This window comes from Pinus tabuliformis, chromosome 2_2, assembly GCF_031772625.1.
Source record: "Pinus tabuliformis cultivar Carrire ecotype Pingquan chromosome 2_2, CPIR1, whole genome shotgun sequence".
Lineage (NCBI taxonomy): Eukaryota > Viridiplantae > Streptophyta > Pinopsida > Pinales > Pinaceae > Pinus > Pinus tabuliformis.
Genome location: NC_142300.1, coordinates 1,284,157,613 through 1,284,178,192, shown reverse-complemented (window position 1 = coordinate 1,284,178,192; position 20,580 = coordinate 1,284,157,613). Strand labels below are relative to the sequence as shown.

The window sequence follows — 20,580 nt, the reverse complement described above, 5'->3', positions numbered from 1 at the left end:
TTGGGTAGAAGACACTATGAGATAGTGAGGATATCAATGATTGGGTGAAGAATGATTTTCATCCAATTGTGCAAGGCCAAAGAGGAAATTTGCAAGAGTGATTTTGCGGAGTAAGGATCATTCCCTAGGAGAGACCGTATTGCACATTTGCAGCAACAATGCAATTGTACAGTGGAAACAATTGGGCTAAGCCACATTTGCACGTTCTACGGGCCATTTTCCCATTAAGGGATACATTGTATGCTAAGAATTTAATCAATGAACAATAGGTCTTGAAGGGCATAAGTTTCTGTGTGTGCATGTGTGAAAGTGGTGTCTATTTGCTTTCGCTAATTTTATTTTTATTTACCTATTGAATTCCCAACAGTGCATTTTATTCAGTTATCTTCAATTTAATTTAATCAACTACAAAGAAATTACTATGAAATAATTTGTCAATTGCTCAAGTTAAGGAAATTTAACAAATAGCTAATTGAAATGGTGCTTCAAATGTCTATCATGGTCATGTGGATCCAAATAAATAGATCTATCCTTATTTGAAAAATCGTCCACATAACACAATACTACTAGGAGAATAAGCAAGTTGAAACTAGTAGTCATAACGAGGTCTTGATTTCCCTCCATGATGTTGTCTACATATTGTGGAGTAGAGTCTTCAAATAGAGGGTGAAAGTAGTTGGTATGCTAGAAATGACAACTATCCATGTACCAATCATCAGAATTGTCCTTTAAGTCATACTAGCCATATCTTTCACGATTATATGTGGTACCATAAATACGGGTCTCCTCAAATTTATGGGGTTTCTCCTATATATCATGGTATTCCTTATATATATCTTCGAAAGCTTTTTTTTTTGACAACATTTGATTCTCCCATAACATGTACCACCACATTGCCATCTTCACTTTCGTTAGGGTTTGGAGGCAAAAATTTTCAAGCGTTGTAGTGCACTAGATATTGTTTAGAAGCATAACATATATATGTCAAATCAAGCCTCAAAACTTCTCTTTCCAATGGTGGTCATTTGGTGACAATTTTACCACCTTGTCAAAAGATATCTGCTCTAGAGTCCACATGGTCATGTTGATGCCTAGAAGTTGCCTTGGTCAATTATAGGAGAAACTACTTGATCAAGGTCCCAAAATAGACTTATTTTTGTTTGGGATGGCGATCCTCAGCGATACGTGGGCTCGGTTGCCACTAAAGGTGATTGCTCCTTGATTGGAGGCTTGGTGAAAGTTTTCCAAAATGTTTAAGGCAATCCTATTTTAGCTGCAAAAATTTGTTGAAAATAGTAGTGATAGAAGGTCCTTCTTGACTTGTGCCTTAGTCAAGTACGAAGTCATGAGGTGGACGAGTTAGTTTGTTCATGCACAAAGATGGAAGCTCAGTTATGTGGTTGTCCAAGTGCGAGTTCATAAATAGAAGGGAACGAGTTGATGAGCTTCAAGTCTTGATTAACTAGCATGATAGAATAGCATGAAAGGCGGTCAAAGGCACATCTTTGTTCATTCTTGTATGCGCAAGGTTGTGTGTATGAGAGTGTTGTGGATAGATTGTACCTTGGAGGATCCATACGCTGCGACAAGAAGACATTTCTTGTGCAGGTCTGCTCTAGAAATTAGGAGGAATTCCTAAAGAATAGGGGCCACTATTGTGCTAGGAAATATGAGATTTCTAGCGCTAGAAAATAGTGGTAGAGACTGCAAAAGGATTGAGGAGCTGGGTTGGGTTTTCTGCATGGAGATTTGTTATGAACAAGGTTCGTTATAGCAAGTTAAACACTCCAAAAGACTTGGAATATGTAGATATCCATTGAAGATACAAGAATATATATTAAAATGTATGAATGAGAACGATGTTACAAATGAGAGTGTGGGCCTACTTATATACCCTAGACAGATGTCCCTTTATGAACGGACATACCTCTTCATTAACAAATTACTAATTAATCATTATTTATGTTGTGTTATTATTATTTATATTCACATTAGTTATATCTATGTTTTATTCATAACATTGCCTTCCTCCTCAAAAAGCTTTGTCCTCAAAGCTTGTTGATGAAATGGATTGATCTCTTTTTTTGTTTTGAATGTCTTCTCGTCTCAGAATTGTCATCTTCATTGATAGGATCTTTGGAGTGATAAATAAAATTGTCGAACTGAGAATGGATTTGACCATCCTAAGTTAATCTTCTGCGGAATCTTGCAGTTACTAGATACTAAGTGTGAACTTTTATCACAAGACGGAATTGCATTGACATTCGTACTCTTCAGAACAAAATTCTGTTGTTTATGATTTGAGCAATACAAATATGCAGGCTGATTGAGTTGTCTGCTCTTGTGATTCAAATGTCGATAGGGATTTCTTGTGGTTTGATTTTCCTTTATCTTGTGTGTGGCAGTTTCTTGTTTTACTTCAGATACTATTGTTGTTGAGTTGGCTACAAAATTTTCGTTTGGATTTTTCGTCATTTGAATTGCAACATCTAAATATGAATGCTTTGATACCAATGTAATGAACAAAGTTTGGTTACGCTTAGAGGAATGCTTTGATACCTATGTACCAAACTCAGAGGAATGATTTGATACTAATGTTAAGAACAAGGTTCGTTATAGCAAGTTAAACACTCCAAAAGACTTGGAATATGTAGATATCCATTGAAGATACAAGAATATATATTAAAATGTATGAATGAGAATGATGTTACGAATGAGAGTGAGGGCCTACTTATATACCCTAGGCAGGTGTCCCTTTATGAATGGTCATGTCCTTTAGGGACATACCTCTTCATTATTTATGATGTGTTAATATCTATGTTGCATTTCGGGGAATTTTGGACCCTTAGGAAACGTCCCCAAACTGTTGGGGACTCCATTGGGGACTTGCTCGTCGTCCCCAAGACATTTCAGACAGATTTCAAGGATGTTTTTGGCAGATTTCAAGGGTTTTCTGGGCAGATTTCAGGGATGTTTTGCGAAAGTTTTAGGGATAATCCAAGCACAAAGCTTCAATTTTGACCATCATGGGCATTGATGATTGAACAATTTGATCATTTTTCCCATTCATTTTTTTTCGAATGCATTGAATCTAAATTTTTTGTACAAGTTGCAACTTAAAACATGGGTTTTGTATGATAGGTTTCATTTTTTGAATTTCTAGTGATTTAGATATTGGATTTTCAATGGTAAAATTACAAAAAACTCCCTCCATGTCAAGAAAATAGAAAATACAATGTTTTAAAAGGATGATTCTTGTGGTTATTTTTCTTGTTTTTTCCGAGGATCATTTAAGTTCAGTGTTTCATGCTACTTTCTTAGGATCATTCAAGTTTCGAGGACTCATTCAAGTTCAGTGTTTCCATAATCCCAACCCCAAGCATTGTGAAAACAATCAGATGGTTGTGAATTGGATTCAATACTAAATGTTTAAATAGATTCCTATTTAGTCCCCTTCTTAATCTGAAATATCAATTTAATATCATTAGAAAACCACTATAATTTGGTTTTCATGTCTAGGAGGGGCTCGAATAGCCTCAGGTGTCCGTGCAGGGATAAAGGGACTGGAAGGTTCTATTCTGGGTATTTTTGGTAGAAGGTTGAGCCTAGAAAGAGGCTAGTATAGGCCTCAGATCATCCGCCCGGAGAGGCTGCAATAATGTTGGGTTTGCGCGTAGAAGTCTAGAGAGGCCGAGACCTCAAAGGAGGCCTTTTGTGACCTTATATTTTGAACAAGACCAATTTATCACTTTAGAATGATGTAGAGGTCTGAAATAAGGTGGTTTGTAGAGTTAAATCATTGCCTAGAAGGCTGCTTGAGTGATGCTCTAGTTTAGTCATCTAAATGATGTTAGATGGCTGATAAGAGGAGCTATTATGGTTTGTTCATAGATGTGTTTGAACAACAATTGTGTGTGCCCTAGTACTGTCAACAAAGAGCAAGCTTGTGAAATTTAAGATGCCAAATTTTGAAGAGCACAACTGATCAAATTTGTGAAGGACGGAGATCAATTTCTGAGGAGCAATTCCTTGGATAACAGTGTGGCATTCATAGGACCGAGGTCAGATCACAGTCTAGAGGGATCCTCAATTTTTTGTGCATGGAAGTAGTGAATCACTATAGTGCTGGAAGATAATGGGGTGGCAGAGTTTATCAAGTAGGCGAGAGCGACACCTCAAGATCCCCAAAAGCTGGCCCAACATACTAAGAATGACACCAAGGCGAAGAGGATCCTTCTAGAGGGGGTCAAAGATCATATCATTCCTCGTCTCCATGAGAAGAAGACAACATTCAAGATGTTTAAAGCCATCTTAGATCTATTTCAGGGTACCAGTGATGCCAGGAAGCTTGCTCTTAAGGAGAAACTAAGAAGTATTTGGATGAGCAAGGATGAGCCCATCGTTACATATCTTTCTAAGTTCACTCAGGTTTGAGATGAGCTAGGTGGTGTGGGTGTCATTGTGTCAGAGCAAGAGACCTTGTGAGTTTTGCATCATTAGGACTTCACAAGTCTTGGTATACCTTCTAGGATGCAGTAAGTGGCAGACAAAATTTTCCTAGTTGGGAAAGGCTATGGGGTGGCTGTGGTCAGGAAGAGATCCGAAGAGGAATGTGAGATGGAAGATCAACATTGATAGAAGACGATGAGGACTTTCCCCTAATAGGAAAAGGTAGCAAGGCCAAGGGCAAGAAGGGCAAAGGAAAGTCCAGTCAGAAGGGCGAGAAGAAGAAGAAGGATCTAAGCAAGAGCAAGTGCTTCCATTGCCATGAGTGTCCTAAGCGGAAGAAGAGTCCAGTAAGGATCATGTAGTTGCATTAGTGGAGGTAGATGCATTTTCTGCCTAGTTCGAGAAAGATTTCTCGTTGATAGTTGATTTACGAGCATCCTTCCACATGACTGGGAACAAAAAGAATTTCAGCCACTTGAAGGAGAAGGATATGATTGAGCTAGGATATGATGGCTAGTATGTGGCTAGAGGAGTTGGTCCTGTCAGTTTTCAGAGGGAATCAGGTAATCCTCTCCATCCCAGAGATGTCCTCTATGTTCAAAGATTAAAGCAGAATCTTGTTTCAGTAGCTAACCCTTGAGGACAAGGGTCATGATGTCATCTTCTGTAGAGGTAAGGCTTACCTCCAGCACTTTGCTATTGGATGTAAGAAGCAGATAGGTGTAAGGAAGAAGAATATCTACAAGTTCCAGGTAGAGACAGGCACAATCTTGAGAAGCAAAATAGGAAGTGCACAGAGTAGAGACATGAGGGTTGAGGAGGGCATAACTCAGAGGGAGTCCTTAGAGAAAGAGTAGGTTAGAGTACATGAGAAGAAGCTACTCAAGATGGAGCCTCAACCAGTATTTCAGTTTGAGTCTCGGCTAGTTGGCAGTTGGGCCGACCAGCATGATGATGAGTAAAGACCAGGGCGAGTGGAAGCAGCCACTCAGTCAGTGACTACTAGTCTGGGGAGAGTTCGAGCCAAGTGGGCAGAAGATTTATTTAAGGGAGAACAGGACAGAGTTGGATCTTCCAATACCACCTTCGGCCAGATTAAGCAACCACAGAGGTATACAGGGTACATGGCACTTATCACTGAGGTGATAGACGCGCAAAGAATAGGTCTTCAGATCAGATTTTGCAGAAGAAAGCAGACAAGTCTTCTAGTTCAAGATGAGACTTCTAGTTTAATTCCACTGCTTTTATTTTTAGGAAATTGTCTTGGTGAAAAGAAAAGTAGTTTCAGATTATTCATTTAAGCAGAAAGCAGAATTTTAAGGAAATTCAACAAAATTAAATTAACTAATCTATTCGAATGTTATCCTATCTCAGGAGCATAGTTTAAGTATGAATTATGAATAGTGACTGTTTAAAAAGAGACACAGTTCACCAAATCTAAATAGTCTTTTGAAAGCAACTGTAGAGAATAAATCATTCATATCAACAGTTAAATGAAGGAAACTCTGCTACAGGATTCATACAATATCATGAATAACAGAACCACACAGGGTTTTCAGCATTAGTGGTCCAAAGTAACTGATGGATGCTAATTCTTTAAAGATGTGAACCCTTCACTATTGGAAGGGCTTTGCTTAAATACATCTCAAAAATAACTAAAGCAAAGTTTTAGTCACAGTTATAAACCTTTGCCTCCACATTTTCCAATTCACTTTGCAGTTTGGAAGAGGCATTTGTTTAAGACCCTTGTGCAACTGAGGATGGGCCAATAATTGTTTGACAGATTGCATTGTAAATCTGCTCACTTCCTTGATTGTGTCCTTTGTATTCTTTCCCTGTTTGTTCACATCGACTATGCAGGCATTTTCTGTAACTGTCTTTCCCATGAACTGGGCACTAGGCATATCGAAATTGAAAATGTGATCTATAGCCGCATCACTAGGCATTAGGTTTTCGGCATCAGTAACCAAGGTTTGAGAGCGATTAAGCTTTTACTTCCAGTTATTCAGGGCAATTCTTGTTTTCAACTTATCTCTTTCTGAGATCTTTGGGAGATAGTTAGGTGTCAGCTTATATTTGGATTGCCATGACAACAATCTCTTCAAATCATTTTGTACTTACACATGTTTAATCAACTTGTCAGCAATAGAATGGGAGAATTCATTTAAAATATTTTGTTGAACTTGAACTAGCACTTGCAAATCGTTCAATCTGCTTTTTAAGGTTATTGGAAAGAATAACAGACCAGATAAATATAGTTCCACCATCTAACACCCTATGCATAATAGGAACCCACTCAAGTCTTGAAATGAGTTGGTTTTTTGTAACCAAAGAACCTGCAGAGCATGGTAGCCACCATGCCTGCAGAAGCTTCAACTGAATTGGTGGGATATAAGTTGGTTTCCTTTATCTGAAATTTACTTTCATCCCAACCCTAGGTTGGAAAATCATTGTGCTTTCAGCTACAATAACTTTACCACTGATTGTTACATTGTCAGTGGCTAAGTCAATTGACACGGGGACATGTGAGACGCGGGACACTCAAGTTCGAATGTCCGACACAGGGCATGTAGACCTCCCGGAATAGGACACGTAGGGCACAATATATATATATATATATATATATATATATATATATATCAATGATTTCATATTACATATTCTCATTCATGATACAAATTCAGACATAGATCTAGATTCTACATTGTAAATTTGTAAGTTGTAACATTATGAATACAAATACAATCGTGACAGATTCATCAATGATCCATTAGGAGAAAGACAAGAAACTGCAGTTTTCTCATTAAGTCATCAAAATCAAAATGTGTTCCATAGGTTCTAAGTCCTGAGGACTCTTGACTAGCAATGCCAATGGCAAATAGAAATAGCAAATACAAAACAACTACAAGGTAGTAGGTAGCTCATCAATCATCATCAAAATCAACGTCACTGTCATGGTCATCACTGCTCTCCTCTGCATCCTCCTCCTCTGTATCCAATGTAACCTCAGCATCTGCTGGTGTGGACTATCATCAAAAGTGACAGGCTCTAGCACCAACTCCAAAACTTGGTAAGCCCAACAAATGCGCTTTCACACGGAAGTAAGCGCTCTTGAATTGACTGTTGCAATAACTGCATGTCCAAAGAACATTTCCTCCTCCCTTTAACTTGGTGTCTGGCCCTTGATCTCTTGTGACATACTTCCACCAGGGATATTTACTTTCTTGAACCTGCTGTCTTTCTAAATTTATTCTGCCCTCAACATTTGAAGCTGCTGTTGCAGCCCCACCTCCAACAGAGGGAACACTTGCAGAGCCTGATGAAACTGGAATAGCAGGGGCATCACCAATGGGGACATTCCCTGCTGCCCTTGATTGAGCCATGAATGCTGTAAACAAATAAAGAAAAAAGGCATTAGCATGTAAACAAAATGGACAAGGAAACTGCTGTAGCAAAAATGGAAACAAAATGCGCTTACCGGTTGCTTGAATCACCTCGAAAACGCTCTTAAAACCTTTGCTACTTGCTCCCACACACCTACAACAAGAGACAAGGAAACTGCTGTAGCAAAAATGGAAACAAAATGCGCTTACCGGTTGCTTGAATCACCTTGAAAACGCTCTTAAAACCTTTGCTACTTGCTCCCACACACCTACAACAAGAGAGAGACAAGAATGAAGCAAAAGCGGACCAAATTGTTCTTTTAAAGACCCATGGCACGCTTTTCTAAGGAGACACATGTCCTGAAATGGGGACACACTGGCTGGGCGAATCTGATTCATGTGCCCAACGAATCCCACGTGGTTGGACATGCTTGACCCACGAATTGGACACATGTCCCTCGAGAATCGTGTCCGACATGTGGGATTCGGGACAGGGGGGTGGGGAGGACGAATCCGGTTTCTTAAGTTAGTGGTCACATCAAGCATTATATATCCACTATTTTGACCACTATAACCAACAAATATTAATGTTTTTTATTTAATTTCTAATTTGGTTCTCTTCTTTTTCTGAAGCTAAAACATAAGCAACAGTTCTAAAAATAATGGTCTCTAACTTGGGTCTTTTTTATTTTTTCTGACCAAGTCTCTTCCAAGGTGACACCTGTATGCATTTGTAGGGCACCTGTTGAGCCTGTTGAGCAAATATCCAACATCATATAGTTCTTTTGCCCAGTAATTATTTTGCACCACTCTACACCCTAACATGCACTAACCATCTAAATAACTCTCTGGCTTCTTTCTTCTCTTCCGGGATCATTCCTGCATTGCATTTGCAGGGTGCCTATTCAGCAAATATACAAGAATATATAGTACTTTTGCCCAATACCTATTTGGCGACACTCTACTCTCTGACATACACTTAGCCATCTAAATAACAGTGCAATTTCGTCTTTTCACAACTCCATTATGTTGGGGCATAGATAGAGCTGAAAATTGTCTTTAAATGGTTTCTTTCTTCTTAAAACCATCATACTTGTTAGAGCCGAATCACCTCTGTTATCAGTGCTAGGTGCCTTAATACTTTTACAAGATTCTCTGTACAGGTGCTGTAAAGACTTTGAACTCAACAAAAACATCAGATTTATTTTTGAGAAAACAAATCAAAGTTTGGTTTAAAAAACATCAGTGAGTTTTAAAATGCCTTGCACTAGTGGACAAACCCTTCCCCTGATCAAAGAGCAATATGTACCATCTTCCTCCTAGGAACACTTCAGACCATTTCCATCTTATAGATTTCTAGCATTCCAAACACCATTCTACATTTTGTCATTAAGTGCCCATACCTTTGATTCCATAAATTGCTTCTGATTATGCCACCCTGTTATTCCTAATCATGTAAAAACATTGTTTCTTTTTTCCCTGGTACAATTTTCATGTTGCTTCCTTAAACCATTGCAACATATTCTCTCTGAAAAATTACTTCCAAAAATCTTTTAAGCTTTGTAATTTTACGAATTAATAGCATATTTTTACATAAACCATGGATGTAGAATACATTTAAATGAGTGTCTTATTAATCATCTTGCCCTGCACATTATCTGCCCATGGTTATGTTACATGTTGCTCCCTTAAACCATTGCAACATATTCTCTTTGAAAGATTACATCCAAAAATGGATTATGCTTTGTAATTTTGTGAATTAATAGCATATTTTTACATAAACCATGGATGTAGAATACATTTAAACATGAGTGTCATATTAATCATATTGCCCTGCACACTATCTTCCCATGGTTATGTTACCTCTGAAAAACTCTTAATTACCTCCATTAATTTAATAATTTCCATTGTGATTAACCATCATTAAACAAATCCAACATCAACCCAATACCTCCTCTGTCCCAGAATTCTGTTGCAGAAATATTTTTGCCTTCTCTACTGGCCAGACACCTATTGAACACGCAAGAGTTTTGTGCAAAATTTCATGTACAATTTTGAAAACTTCATTTCGGAAAAATTGATGAAAATTTGCAAAGCAGTCTTGGGACTTGTGCCTGTAGCATATTTGTATTTATGCTGACTGTTATGCATGTGCTACTCTTGGGGAATGTGCCTGACCTCAAAATTTTGCATCCTTACTGTGCTGCTGTTAGAGAAATCAGCCTTGAGAACGCTGAACATTAAATTATTAAATATGAATGAATTAATATTATGTCACAGTAAGACGACTTTATTATAAAGAAAACTTTCTAAGTTAAACTCCTAAGTTACAAAGTAAGGCCGTTATTAAATATCAACTTCATCATTTGTAACATATATGTTTTATATGGTCCAAGTAGTTTTTGTCCTTTATTTATGCTCTCCTACACTGCGCTTGTTTGTTCTGATTCCAGTACAGAGAAGCATCTGTACTTTATATCCTCCAAACTGTACAGAGCTTGGAAGCTTAGTAAAGATGGTTTTTGTCTTTTATCAAATTGTGTTCGCCCGTTGGATTTTGAGCATTAGGAATTTCAGAAGCTTAACTTGCCACCAATTTCAATTAGAGCAATTTCATGCTACTGTGCAATATTGCAAATCTCCAAATGCCAAAGATTTAGTTAGCCTTACCAGAAACTTCAATTCTTGAAATAGAACAAGGTCACAACAGTGCCAAAAATCTATGTAATAATTACCTTGTTTCAGAAGTACTCAAAAGCATTTGTCATCTTGTTATGAATAAAATATATATAAATAATATAAATAATATGAATAAAGAATAATTATAATAATAGTAAATTAAACAATGATTGTTTACTGAAGAGGCATGTCTCTAGGCTCATGACCATTTATGAAGGGGCACTTGCCTAGGTATATAAGCGGGCCCTCATTTGTAACAATATCATCAACTCACTTGGTTTTAAATATTCTTATATATAATTACTTGTCCTACAATGGATGTCTTGTTTTTGAAGTATTCTGAAGATTATTGCAATATACAAACTTTGTTTGTAACATTGGTATTAGAGCGTACGGACTTTGTTCGTTACATTGGTACCAGAGTTGTTCGATCCTCTGACTATTTAACCACTGCAGAGAACTAGTTTGATCCGGCCCTTGGCCATCAATCCTTTGTCAACCTTGTTGTCGTTGCAACTGAAGCATTTCGCTACACAAGTTGGAGTTTCTTTACTTTAAAGAAGTTGCTAAAAGACAAGTTCGAAGAAGTATTGAAGTTTCCAGTGGTAATAGTCCAAGTTGAAGATAAAGGAACAAATACCGACATAGGATGAACATTAAATTATTAAATATGAATGAATTAATATTAAGTCACAGTAAGATGATTTTATCATAAAGAAAAATTTCTAATATCAACTTCATCATTTGTAACATGTGTGCTTTATATGGTCCAAGTAGCTTTTGTCCTTTATGCTGTCTTACACTGCACTTGTTTGTTCTGATTCCAGTACAGAGAAGCTTTTGTGTACTTTATAAGTTTATATCCTCCAAACTGTACAAAGCTTGGAAGCTTAGTAAAGATGGTTTTTGTCCTTTATCATATTGTGTTCGCTGTTGGATTTTGAGCAATAGGAATTTCAGAACCTTAACTTGCCACCAATTTCAATTTGTATTTAATCAATTAGGGCAATTTCATGCTACTGTGCAATATTGCAAATCTCCAAATGCCAAAGATTTAATTAGCCTTACCAGAAACTTCAATTCTTGAAATAGAACAAGGTCACAACAGTGCCAAAAATCTGTTTTATAACTACCTTGTTTCAGAAGTATCGAAAGCATTTGTCAGCTTTATTTAAAAATGTTGTAAATTGTAAAAGAAACTTCTAATAGTTCATTAACATGCTTTGTAAATCTAATAGTTTGTGCATTATTTTGTCATTCTTTTATAGTCACGAGCTTTGAATCTTTAGTGGTTTGTCAAGGTGAAATTGGGGTGCTTATTCCAAAGAGTATGACTTTTCGGCAAAATAACTTTAAGACAGTTGATAAGATAAGATAGTTATATAAATGTCCAACAAGTAACTGCTAAATTAGGTCAACCGGACTGTTGAGTACAATGATATCGATACAAGCAGTAGTATAAATAAAGTAGAAACATAATATGTCTATATGCTGGAAAATCCTCGACACCAAGTGCTAGCAGTTGGAGAAAGAAGCCAGGGACTAGGCCATGATCTGCGAGATCTAGATCTATCTCTCACATGGTTTTAAAACTCGGTCATGTTGCAGTTGAACTGCTTCCCGGTCAAATCGACCGGTTTGTTAGTCTCGAAAGTCAACCTGGCCAATGACCTCGGTTTGGGCCGAGGTAGACCTTGGTTTAGGCTGAGGTAGACCTTGGTTTGGTACCAAACCAGCCATGAACCGGCCAGTTTGGTACCAACCAGCATGAACTGGTATGAACCGGCTGGTTCCATCATAACCCGGTTGGGTCATTGAAAACTCGTACATGCATGGCTGCAGACCCACACAAAGTGGTTTAGGGTGGCTGTGAGTGGTGTTTTGGGGTACTAGGGGCTGTTTCCCTCCAAAAACAACCCCACCCCCCCGGAAAAAAAAGAAACCTATAAAATCATGCCTCCCATCTCACTTGCCTCGTACATCTTATTTGGAGTTAAGGGGAGTTGATTCCAATGCAGATCTAGTAGTGCTAGTGGAACCAGAAATAGTAGCTGAATCAAGCAAAGGAAAACAACTAATGGGAAGCACTAGTCGTGCAGATCGACCAACTTGGGCTTATGTGACTTCAACCACATCCACCTTGTATCTTGGTGGGGTCAAGAGTTGCAAACCCCCTAGTAGGCTAAGAGGGCATAAGCCCTCCACCCTATTGGGAAATGTAACTAGGTTCGATCTTCATTAAATGTATTTGAGTCATCTTGTAATGCACTTGTCAAAGGAATAAATAATTTTTTATTATTAGTATTGAAATTGACTTATTAAAGCATGGGTTTCATGCTTGGGTCATTTGTCTTAGGTCAAGCCTCCATTGTAGGCTTTAGGTTATTGTCAAAGTCAATTTGTTTATTGGTCAAAGACTCCTCCATCAAAGTCTCCTTGATCATCATCAAGTCAGCCTCCTCAAAGTCTCCTTCAAGTCGGCCTCAAAGGAATAATCATCAAATGAACTCATGTCGGCCTACAACAAAGACACATCTCTTCATGATTCATGTTGGCTCATTTAGGATGGACATACCACTATATATACAAGCTTGTGATCTTCACATTACACCAACTCAGTAGCTCGGATTTTAGAGAAAGTTTCGGTTATCTCTGTGGAGAATTTCTGTGATCTCAGGACAGAAGTTCGGACAAGGCATTTCAGAGTTTCGGTGGCATTACAGGGATGAATTTAGATGATTTCGGTATAACCACAGTTCGAGTGATGCTCCCACAGTTTTGCATTCTCACATTTGCTATTATAAGTTTTGCTTGTATAAATTTGGAATATCTTTAAAGACATGGGATGATTTTTGTTCATACACTTGTCAATTCTATAATGATACAGGTTGGGGCAAATATAGGAGTGTATGTTTTTTTCGTGCTTAACATTCAAACAACATTCAACAGGTATATCTCCACTAAACAAGTGGAGTGTATGATGGAACTTGCAAGATGAGTCCATTGTTTGAATAATTTTGTTGTTAGATCAAGTGCTCATGTTCAGCATGGCATTTTCTTGTATATGTTTTTTTTCATTATGCTATGTATATTTCAAGTCTGAAGGTGATGAGATGAGTACCATGTTTTATAAGGGTAAAGATAAGCAATAAACAAATATAAGGAGTTTAATCATAAATGCAAATAAACTCTTCCAAACTATGTCAAGCCAATTGGTCAACGTGCAATTAGCTTGTTAGTATATTGGTAATGGCTTCGTTGAAGATATTTAGGCGGTTGGAATGAAGACTCGTAATTTATTTTTCTGAGGGTCCAAAATTTAAATTATCGGTAATATCAGGAAAAATATAAAAAATTATTGAAATTATCAGGAAACGTAAAAAATACTGAAATGATCATTTTTTTACCTTTATAAAACAACATCAACATCAAACAAACACTCCGCTACATAAATATGAAAGTAAAATTGATATGTAAGTATTAAGATGTATAAGATTTCAAGTGATACATTAGATATCGATAATTAAATATGATATTTGTCACATGTCATAAGATCCAATAGAATGATGCAAAATCATATCAAAACAAAAATATATGTATCTTATGAGAAGAATCATGGAAATCAAAACAATGCATTTCCCTATGTTTGCTTGATGGAAAATGGTCACATCATCTTCCACAATGTTATCACATTTAAACCAAAAGATTGGTCAATCAAAAAAATACATAAAATATTCGAAATTTGAAAATAACACATAATTCATGTGCATCCATATAATACATAAACATAAATAATTTCTCATGTCTATAGCACAGGTGCATATAACCAAAATATGATCGAGTGCAATCCATCTCTGAATCCAACAGATCAATAGAGATTGAAAGGCTCTAAATGGCTTCCAAATTCCATAGGAAATCATACTACAACAAATAGCGATATAACATCAAAATCATTGCCTATATTGGCCCAACAATAAGGTCATTGCCTGGCATAAGGTCAAGTTGGCCCAGCCATAAAGACACATCTATTCAGGCACCCTAAACCACAATGTATTGGCTCTCAACCTCCCTCGGTTGGAGAAATTTGGATAACTCATCAATTCTTCTATTTTTTGCCCACAAGTGCGAAGGAGAGAGAGACAAGATCAACAAAGTTCAACCTAAAGTTTGACTCACGTTGACCAACATTGACCAAATTTTCTGAGGCAGTGTTTGATCAAAATTTTTGAGGTTCTCAATTCAGAGAATGTCTGAGGTCCAGAGACTAGTGGTAATTGTGAGATTCAAACCATTGTAAATGGTAACGGGCATCATGAAATGTTTTATATAACTTTAGTGCAAGTTTTCTTTTTTAACCAAGTTGAAGAGAGTGTGGGCAATAAAGAATCAACTTGGCCACACTATGTTTGGTAAGGTCAAGAGCTAGATGATAAGAGTGCCAATCTTAGTGGGCAACACAAAACCCTTAGTATGAGAGCATGAAAGATGGAATCCAAGTCCAGTTATAGGAGGACTAACTATTTATTTTAAGATTTTAATTTATTTTTTTCTCCATGTAATATATCATGTGGGAAACTTCACTTCATTCCAAGGATGATAATTAGGGTAAATCCTAGATTCTTTGGGGCACAAGGCCAGCTCAACAACTCATGAGTAGATCATATATAACTCATCAAGAACCAGTTCATTAAGAGAAAGCATATCACAAATTGGATTTGAAGCCAAGTGGGGAGGTAACTACCTTTCCCTACAATTGCTCAAGGAACACCCAATTGATGACTTGCTATTTATTTATATGAGTTACCCAGTATACTGGCTAGTGTGGTAACAAATTGGTACCATCCTTCAAATGATTATCATCTTTGGCCTTATATTGACGCTTATTAATCCACCACCCAAAAATTGAAGGTGATGTACTTGACACATAAGGTGACTTTACCCTAGGAAGATGGGTGGAAAGTGTTGCATCGTAACCTAGGGGTCTAAGGTGATAGGTCAAAGGTGTGATTTGATGAAGAATAAAAAAAACACAATGCACAAAGTTCACAGTTTTGTTAGGGATGATAGACTAGTAGCAATTGTGAGGTTCAAGCAATTGTAAATGGTAACAGACATTATGAAACATTTTTATTACTTGTGTAAGAGATATTTCAGCAAAGAAGGAACGTGGCCATACTGTGTTTGGTAAGGTTATGGACTAGATAAGAGTGCCAATCTTAGTGCGCATGAAAGATGAAATATGAAAAGCATGAAAAGATGAAATCCAAATAGAAGCTGGGGCAAAAATAATATTCTTTGGCATGAATGGTGGGAATTGCTATACATTACTACTTTTGTTTAATGTGTTCATTGATATGCTAGGACCCATAAAGGTGTGAAGAAGGCTTTGGATGCAATAACAAGAGTGAAGAATTGTTGAGATCTATGTTGCAGGAAACACCATCCTGGAAGGCATATTGGTAACCAAAACTCTATGAAATGTCAAAACGCAGTGGAAATGAACCATTTCTAGTTGTACTGTATGACCTTTCGAGATTCTGAAACATTATACAATATGGTTGGCAACGTTTCTGGGCCGTTTTGGCCAAAATCGTGCACATTTCAGCAAGTTTTTTTTTGTTGTTAATATATTTATTATCTAATATATTTTCGTCTTTTGGGTCTGCTTAAGCAACCAAGTAGGGCTTGGGTCCCTTTTATGGCCCAAAAATGCTTGGTTATATATATATATATATATATATATATATCACTCCTAAGTTAATTTCATAAAAAATAATAATAATAATAGTAATAATTCTGAAACCCTATCAACCTCTTTCTTTCTATAAAAAAACATTTTATTCACTCATTTCTCGCATTCTTATGCAATAGGAGCCTCCTCTAGTGGTAGCAAGCATTTTAGTCGTGTTTTAGAGCATTAGGTGCAAGCTTTGGTGCATTTCTAGCCAGAAGGGCGTGGGCAACAACTATTTTGGTGAGTGATTTATCTTCTGTTTTTGCAACATTCATGGCTTCTCAAAGTGGTGTTTCTAGTTCCCCTAGATGTACCCAAGCAACCAAGCAACAAGAATAATATTCTCTTCCGAAGTATGTTACCAAATTTGAGCAAATGGGTGCTGGTGGTACATGGGAATGGAAGTGAGATTTATGCAAAAGTGATAGGACCTTCAAGGACTCTTACACAAGAGTTGAGGCATGAAGAGATAGAGGTTATTGAAGTGTGTGCACATACCAAAAATCTGAAGGTGTGGGCTACATTCAAGAGAGAGCAAGATGATGCTCAAAGGTTGAAGAATCAAAGAAGCAAAATTGATATGGGTGGTAGTAGAAATCCTCTCTTGGGTGCTAGCAATGAGCCAAGGATTGGCCATGAAGCAAGAAAGAGGAGGGCACTAACAGTAGAAGAGTTATCCAAGCCATAAAATCCAGTTAAATGCAGTGGATTGTTGAAATTGCTTGACAATCAAGGGAGAGAAGACGCTGACTCACAGGTGGAAAGCACCATCATTGCTTGTGGCATCCCTTTTAATATGATTTGATCCCCATATTGGTAGGATTTGGTGAGAGTGACTAACACAACCCCATTTGGTTTGAAGAAAGAGAGACAACTTCTTGATGATGTAGTAAGATGAATATGTAACTCATGGGATGGCACAAAGATTTCCATTATCTCAGATGGCTAGAGTGATACGAGGTGTAGGCCAGTGATTAATGTCATTGCAACATCACCAAAAGGAGCCATGTTCATAAAAACAAAAGTTTGTTTGGGTGAGGTAAAGGATAGTAAGTTCATTGCTGAAATTTTAGTCGCTGTGATTGAACAAGTAGGGTTAGAAAATGTGATGCAAGTTGTCGCAGATAAGCACCTGTTTGCAAAGTTGCAAGCTTAATTGTTGAGAGTAGATACAATCATATATTTTGGACTCCTTACATTGTTCACAATTTGAAAATGATTTTAGAAGAGATTGAGACAAAACCAGAATGGATTAAGGTCACAAGGCAGGCTAGGGAGATTATAAAATTCATTAGAAACCACCACCAATTTCATGCAATATATCGAGAACACTCCAAATTGGAGTTGCTCAAAGTTGCTGAGACAAGGTATGCCTCAAACTTTATCATGTTGCGTCTCCTTGTTGAAGTTATAATTGCATTAATGAGTATGGTGGGTGCAACTTGGGTTGAGTGGAGATAGGTAGATTCAAAGAAGGGAAGTATGGCGAGGAGGGTGTTGATTGGTGAGGATTGGTGGAGCAAGATTGATTTGTTGCTCAAGTTCATATTCCCTGCAATTGATCTTTTTTGAGATGCAGACAGAGAGAAAACTTTTCTGAGAGAGGTTTATGATGGCATGGATACCATGGTTGAGAAATATGTGGAAATTATTACAAAAGAGGTTCCGCTCTTCCTTTTTTGGATTTTATTTTTGCTGGGCAGGTAAGTCCATCATTGTTACAAGGTGGAATGACTTCAACACTCCATTGCACACTTTGACACATTCTCTAAATCCAAAATTTTATGATGAAGAATTCATTGCTTTGGGAAGAAGAAGGCCCCACATAAAGGAGGCAGCAAATGAAGTGAAAAAAGTCTTTCATCGGTTGTTTCCAGCTATACAAATTGATGTAAGGGAGGAATTTTCCTGTTTTGTTGTTGGATTTGAGGATTTTATGAACAAGCAACTTGGGATGAGAGGACCATGAATCCGATTAAGTGGTGGATTTGTCATGGGCAAATGGTGTTTATTTGCAAAGTCTTGCCACTTGTATTCCATCACGAGTGGCAAGCACTTCATTAACAAAATGTAATTGGAGCACTTATAGTTTTATTCACTCTGTGAAGTGCAACAGGAAGGGATCGTAGAAAGATGAAGATCTTGTATATGTTCATTCAAACTTATGCCTCATGTCTCATAGGGGTGAAGAATATACAAGTGGATCTCATAAATATTCGGATGTGGAAGCAGAATGTCCATGCCTAGAACTCTCTCTTGCGGCTCTTGATATTAGTGCCAATGGTGATGCAAGTGGAACTGCAAGTACTAGTAGAGTTGCCTCTTGCTAGAGAAGCATCTTGTTCTAAAGGATGCTGTTTGAACCTTTGATGTACAACCTTGTGACATTTCAGTAGGCATTCGAATTTTGTGGGGGTCGTGTTTGCAGCCAAAGTCATTTCTGAAACTTCTAGACATTTCAGCATTTTGTGCAACTTTGCTCTAGATAAAATAACAATTTACACATGTTTGGAAGTTAAAATTGGTGCCTTTGGTTGAAAGGGTACAAGAGGATGATCTCACAAATGCCAATAAAACAATGTAAGTCCGAATTTAGTAACCTCTTTAGTTTTGAAAGGTGTAGCTTCTCATACCAGTGAGTAAGATGCTACGTTAGGGAGGATGATGATAAGACAATTAAGTGAACATTCTAACTAGACAATTTTTGAAAAGCATGTGTATGGAAAGCATTCATATGTTTTTGACAAAATCTAGTAAGGGAAATTTTGAAATTCCATTTACTTTCTCATCTCTCCTTTATTTCCCCTTTTTTTGTGCGTGTGTGTACATTTGTATAAAAGGCATCTAGTAGACAAGTTGGGAATTAAAAGAGGCCCAATTTGATTAATGGGGTGTAACCTTGAGCATCTAGTAGACAAGTTTAGAATTGAAAGAGAACCAGGTTGATTAATGGGCTGTAACCTTAGTAAGCCTGCAAGCGTGGAAGGAAGACAACAAACTAGAAAGTATGGAAAACATTCATATGTTCTAAGATTATGCAACATTTGATTCCATAAATTTACTGAGAGATCATTTTCCCTACATTATTAAAACCCACGTAATGAGACTATTTTACTGGAAAAATAGTTGTGCAAGGAAAACATGCATGTGTTGACAAAATGTCTCAAGGAAGTTGAAGTTTCAGGGTTGATCTTTTCTCTGCCTTTGTTCCCCCTGTGTTTGTGCACCTCCATGCATTTGTGTACATGTGTGTGTCAGAGGTGATGTTGTCTTAGCTATAGAGGATTTCTTGGTCAGGATCTTTGTATGCTATATCTTTTTTTTATTTCAGGCATTCTCATCATGGAATAAGACGGCATAGGATTTTAGTGTATATTTCAGTAGTTTGAAACTGACATTTAATATATTGCTATTTTGTTTCTTTATCGGCAGCTGATGACTGTGGTCATGGTGCTTCTTCTTGGAGCATGGATTGCTCTACTATAGTGAAAGTCAGAACAATACATATAAGCTCTGCTATTTTGGCGGCAAAAAGTCCTTTCTTTTACAAAGTAAGTCATTGATTCTCGCTTTTCTTCAAGAGTTTAAGACTTTTTGTTTCTCTAATTTTTCTTTTATTTACACAGCTTTTTTCAAATGGCATGCGGGAGTCCGAACAACGAGATGTCACTCTACGTATAAGTGCCTCAGGTGTTATCTGTTTCTCTTAAGATAATTTGGTGATTCACCTAGTGCTATTACAATTAAAACTTTGCTGCACTGCATCATATGTTGAATGTTAATATTTGGTTTTTGTTGTATAATATTGCAGAAGAAGCGGCTCTAATGGAGCTACTGAACTTCATGTACAGTGGAACAGTAACAACAAATACTGCTTCTGCATTGCTCGATGTATTAATGGCTGCAGATAAATTTGAGGTGGCTTCTTGTATGCGTCATTGCAGCAGGTTGTTAAGGAATTTGTCTATGACACCAGAATCTGCATTACTGTATCTGGAACTTCCATCTAGTGTTCTCATGGCAGATGCAGTTCAACCGCTAACTGATGCAGCTAAGCAATATCTTGCCAAGCAGTTTAGAGATATTACAAAGTAAGCTTGGAGATATCTCTAATTGCACTTCCACTTTAAGAATATGGTATACAGCAAATGTTTGTCACTGGCTACCATGTTTATTGGTTTTTACTGTTACGGTTATCATAGTATTCAATTTTCTGTCATGTGAATGGATAATTCTCTTAAAAATTCTGGCCCATTCAGACCTTAACCAACATTCTGTGATGTAGCTAGCTTTTGGCAGACAGATATTGTAAACATTATAGTTCATGCATATGGT

At 37.2% G+C, this 20,580-nt stretch overlaps 1 protein-coding gene across 1 annotated transcript in view; it reads left to right on the top strand.

Annotated features, from left to right (window-relative positions):
• The window catches only part of LOC149198163 (BTB/POZ domain-containing protein POB1-like), a 99,307-nt gene that overhangs the window by 77,402 nt on the left and 1,325 nt on the right, over window positions 1-20,580 (top strand). The window contains exons 3-5 of the mRNA XM_089406141.1: window positions 19,678-19,796; window positions 19,872-19,935; window positions 20,057-20,336. Of these exons, the coding sequence (XP_089262267.1) occupies window positions 19,678-19,796; window positions 19,872-19,935; window positions 20,057-20,336 (463 nt within the window). The remainder of the gene's footprint in view (window positions 1-19,677; window positions 19,797-19,871; window positions 19,936-20,056; window positions 20,337-20,580) is intronic.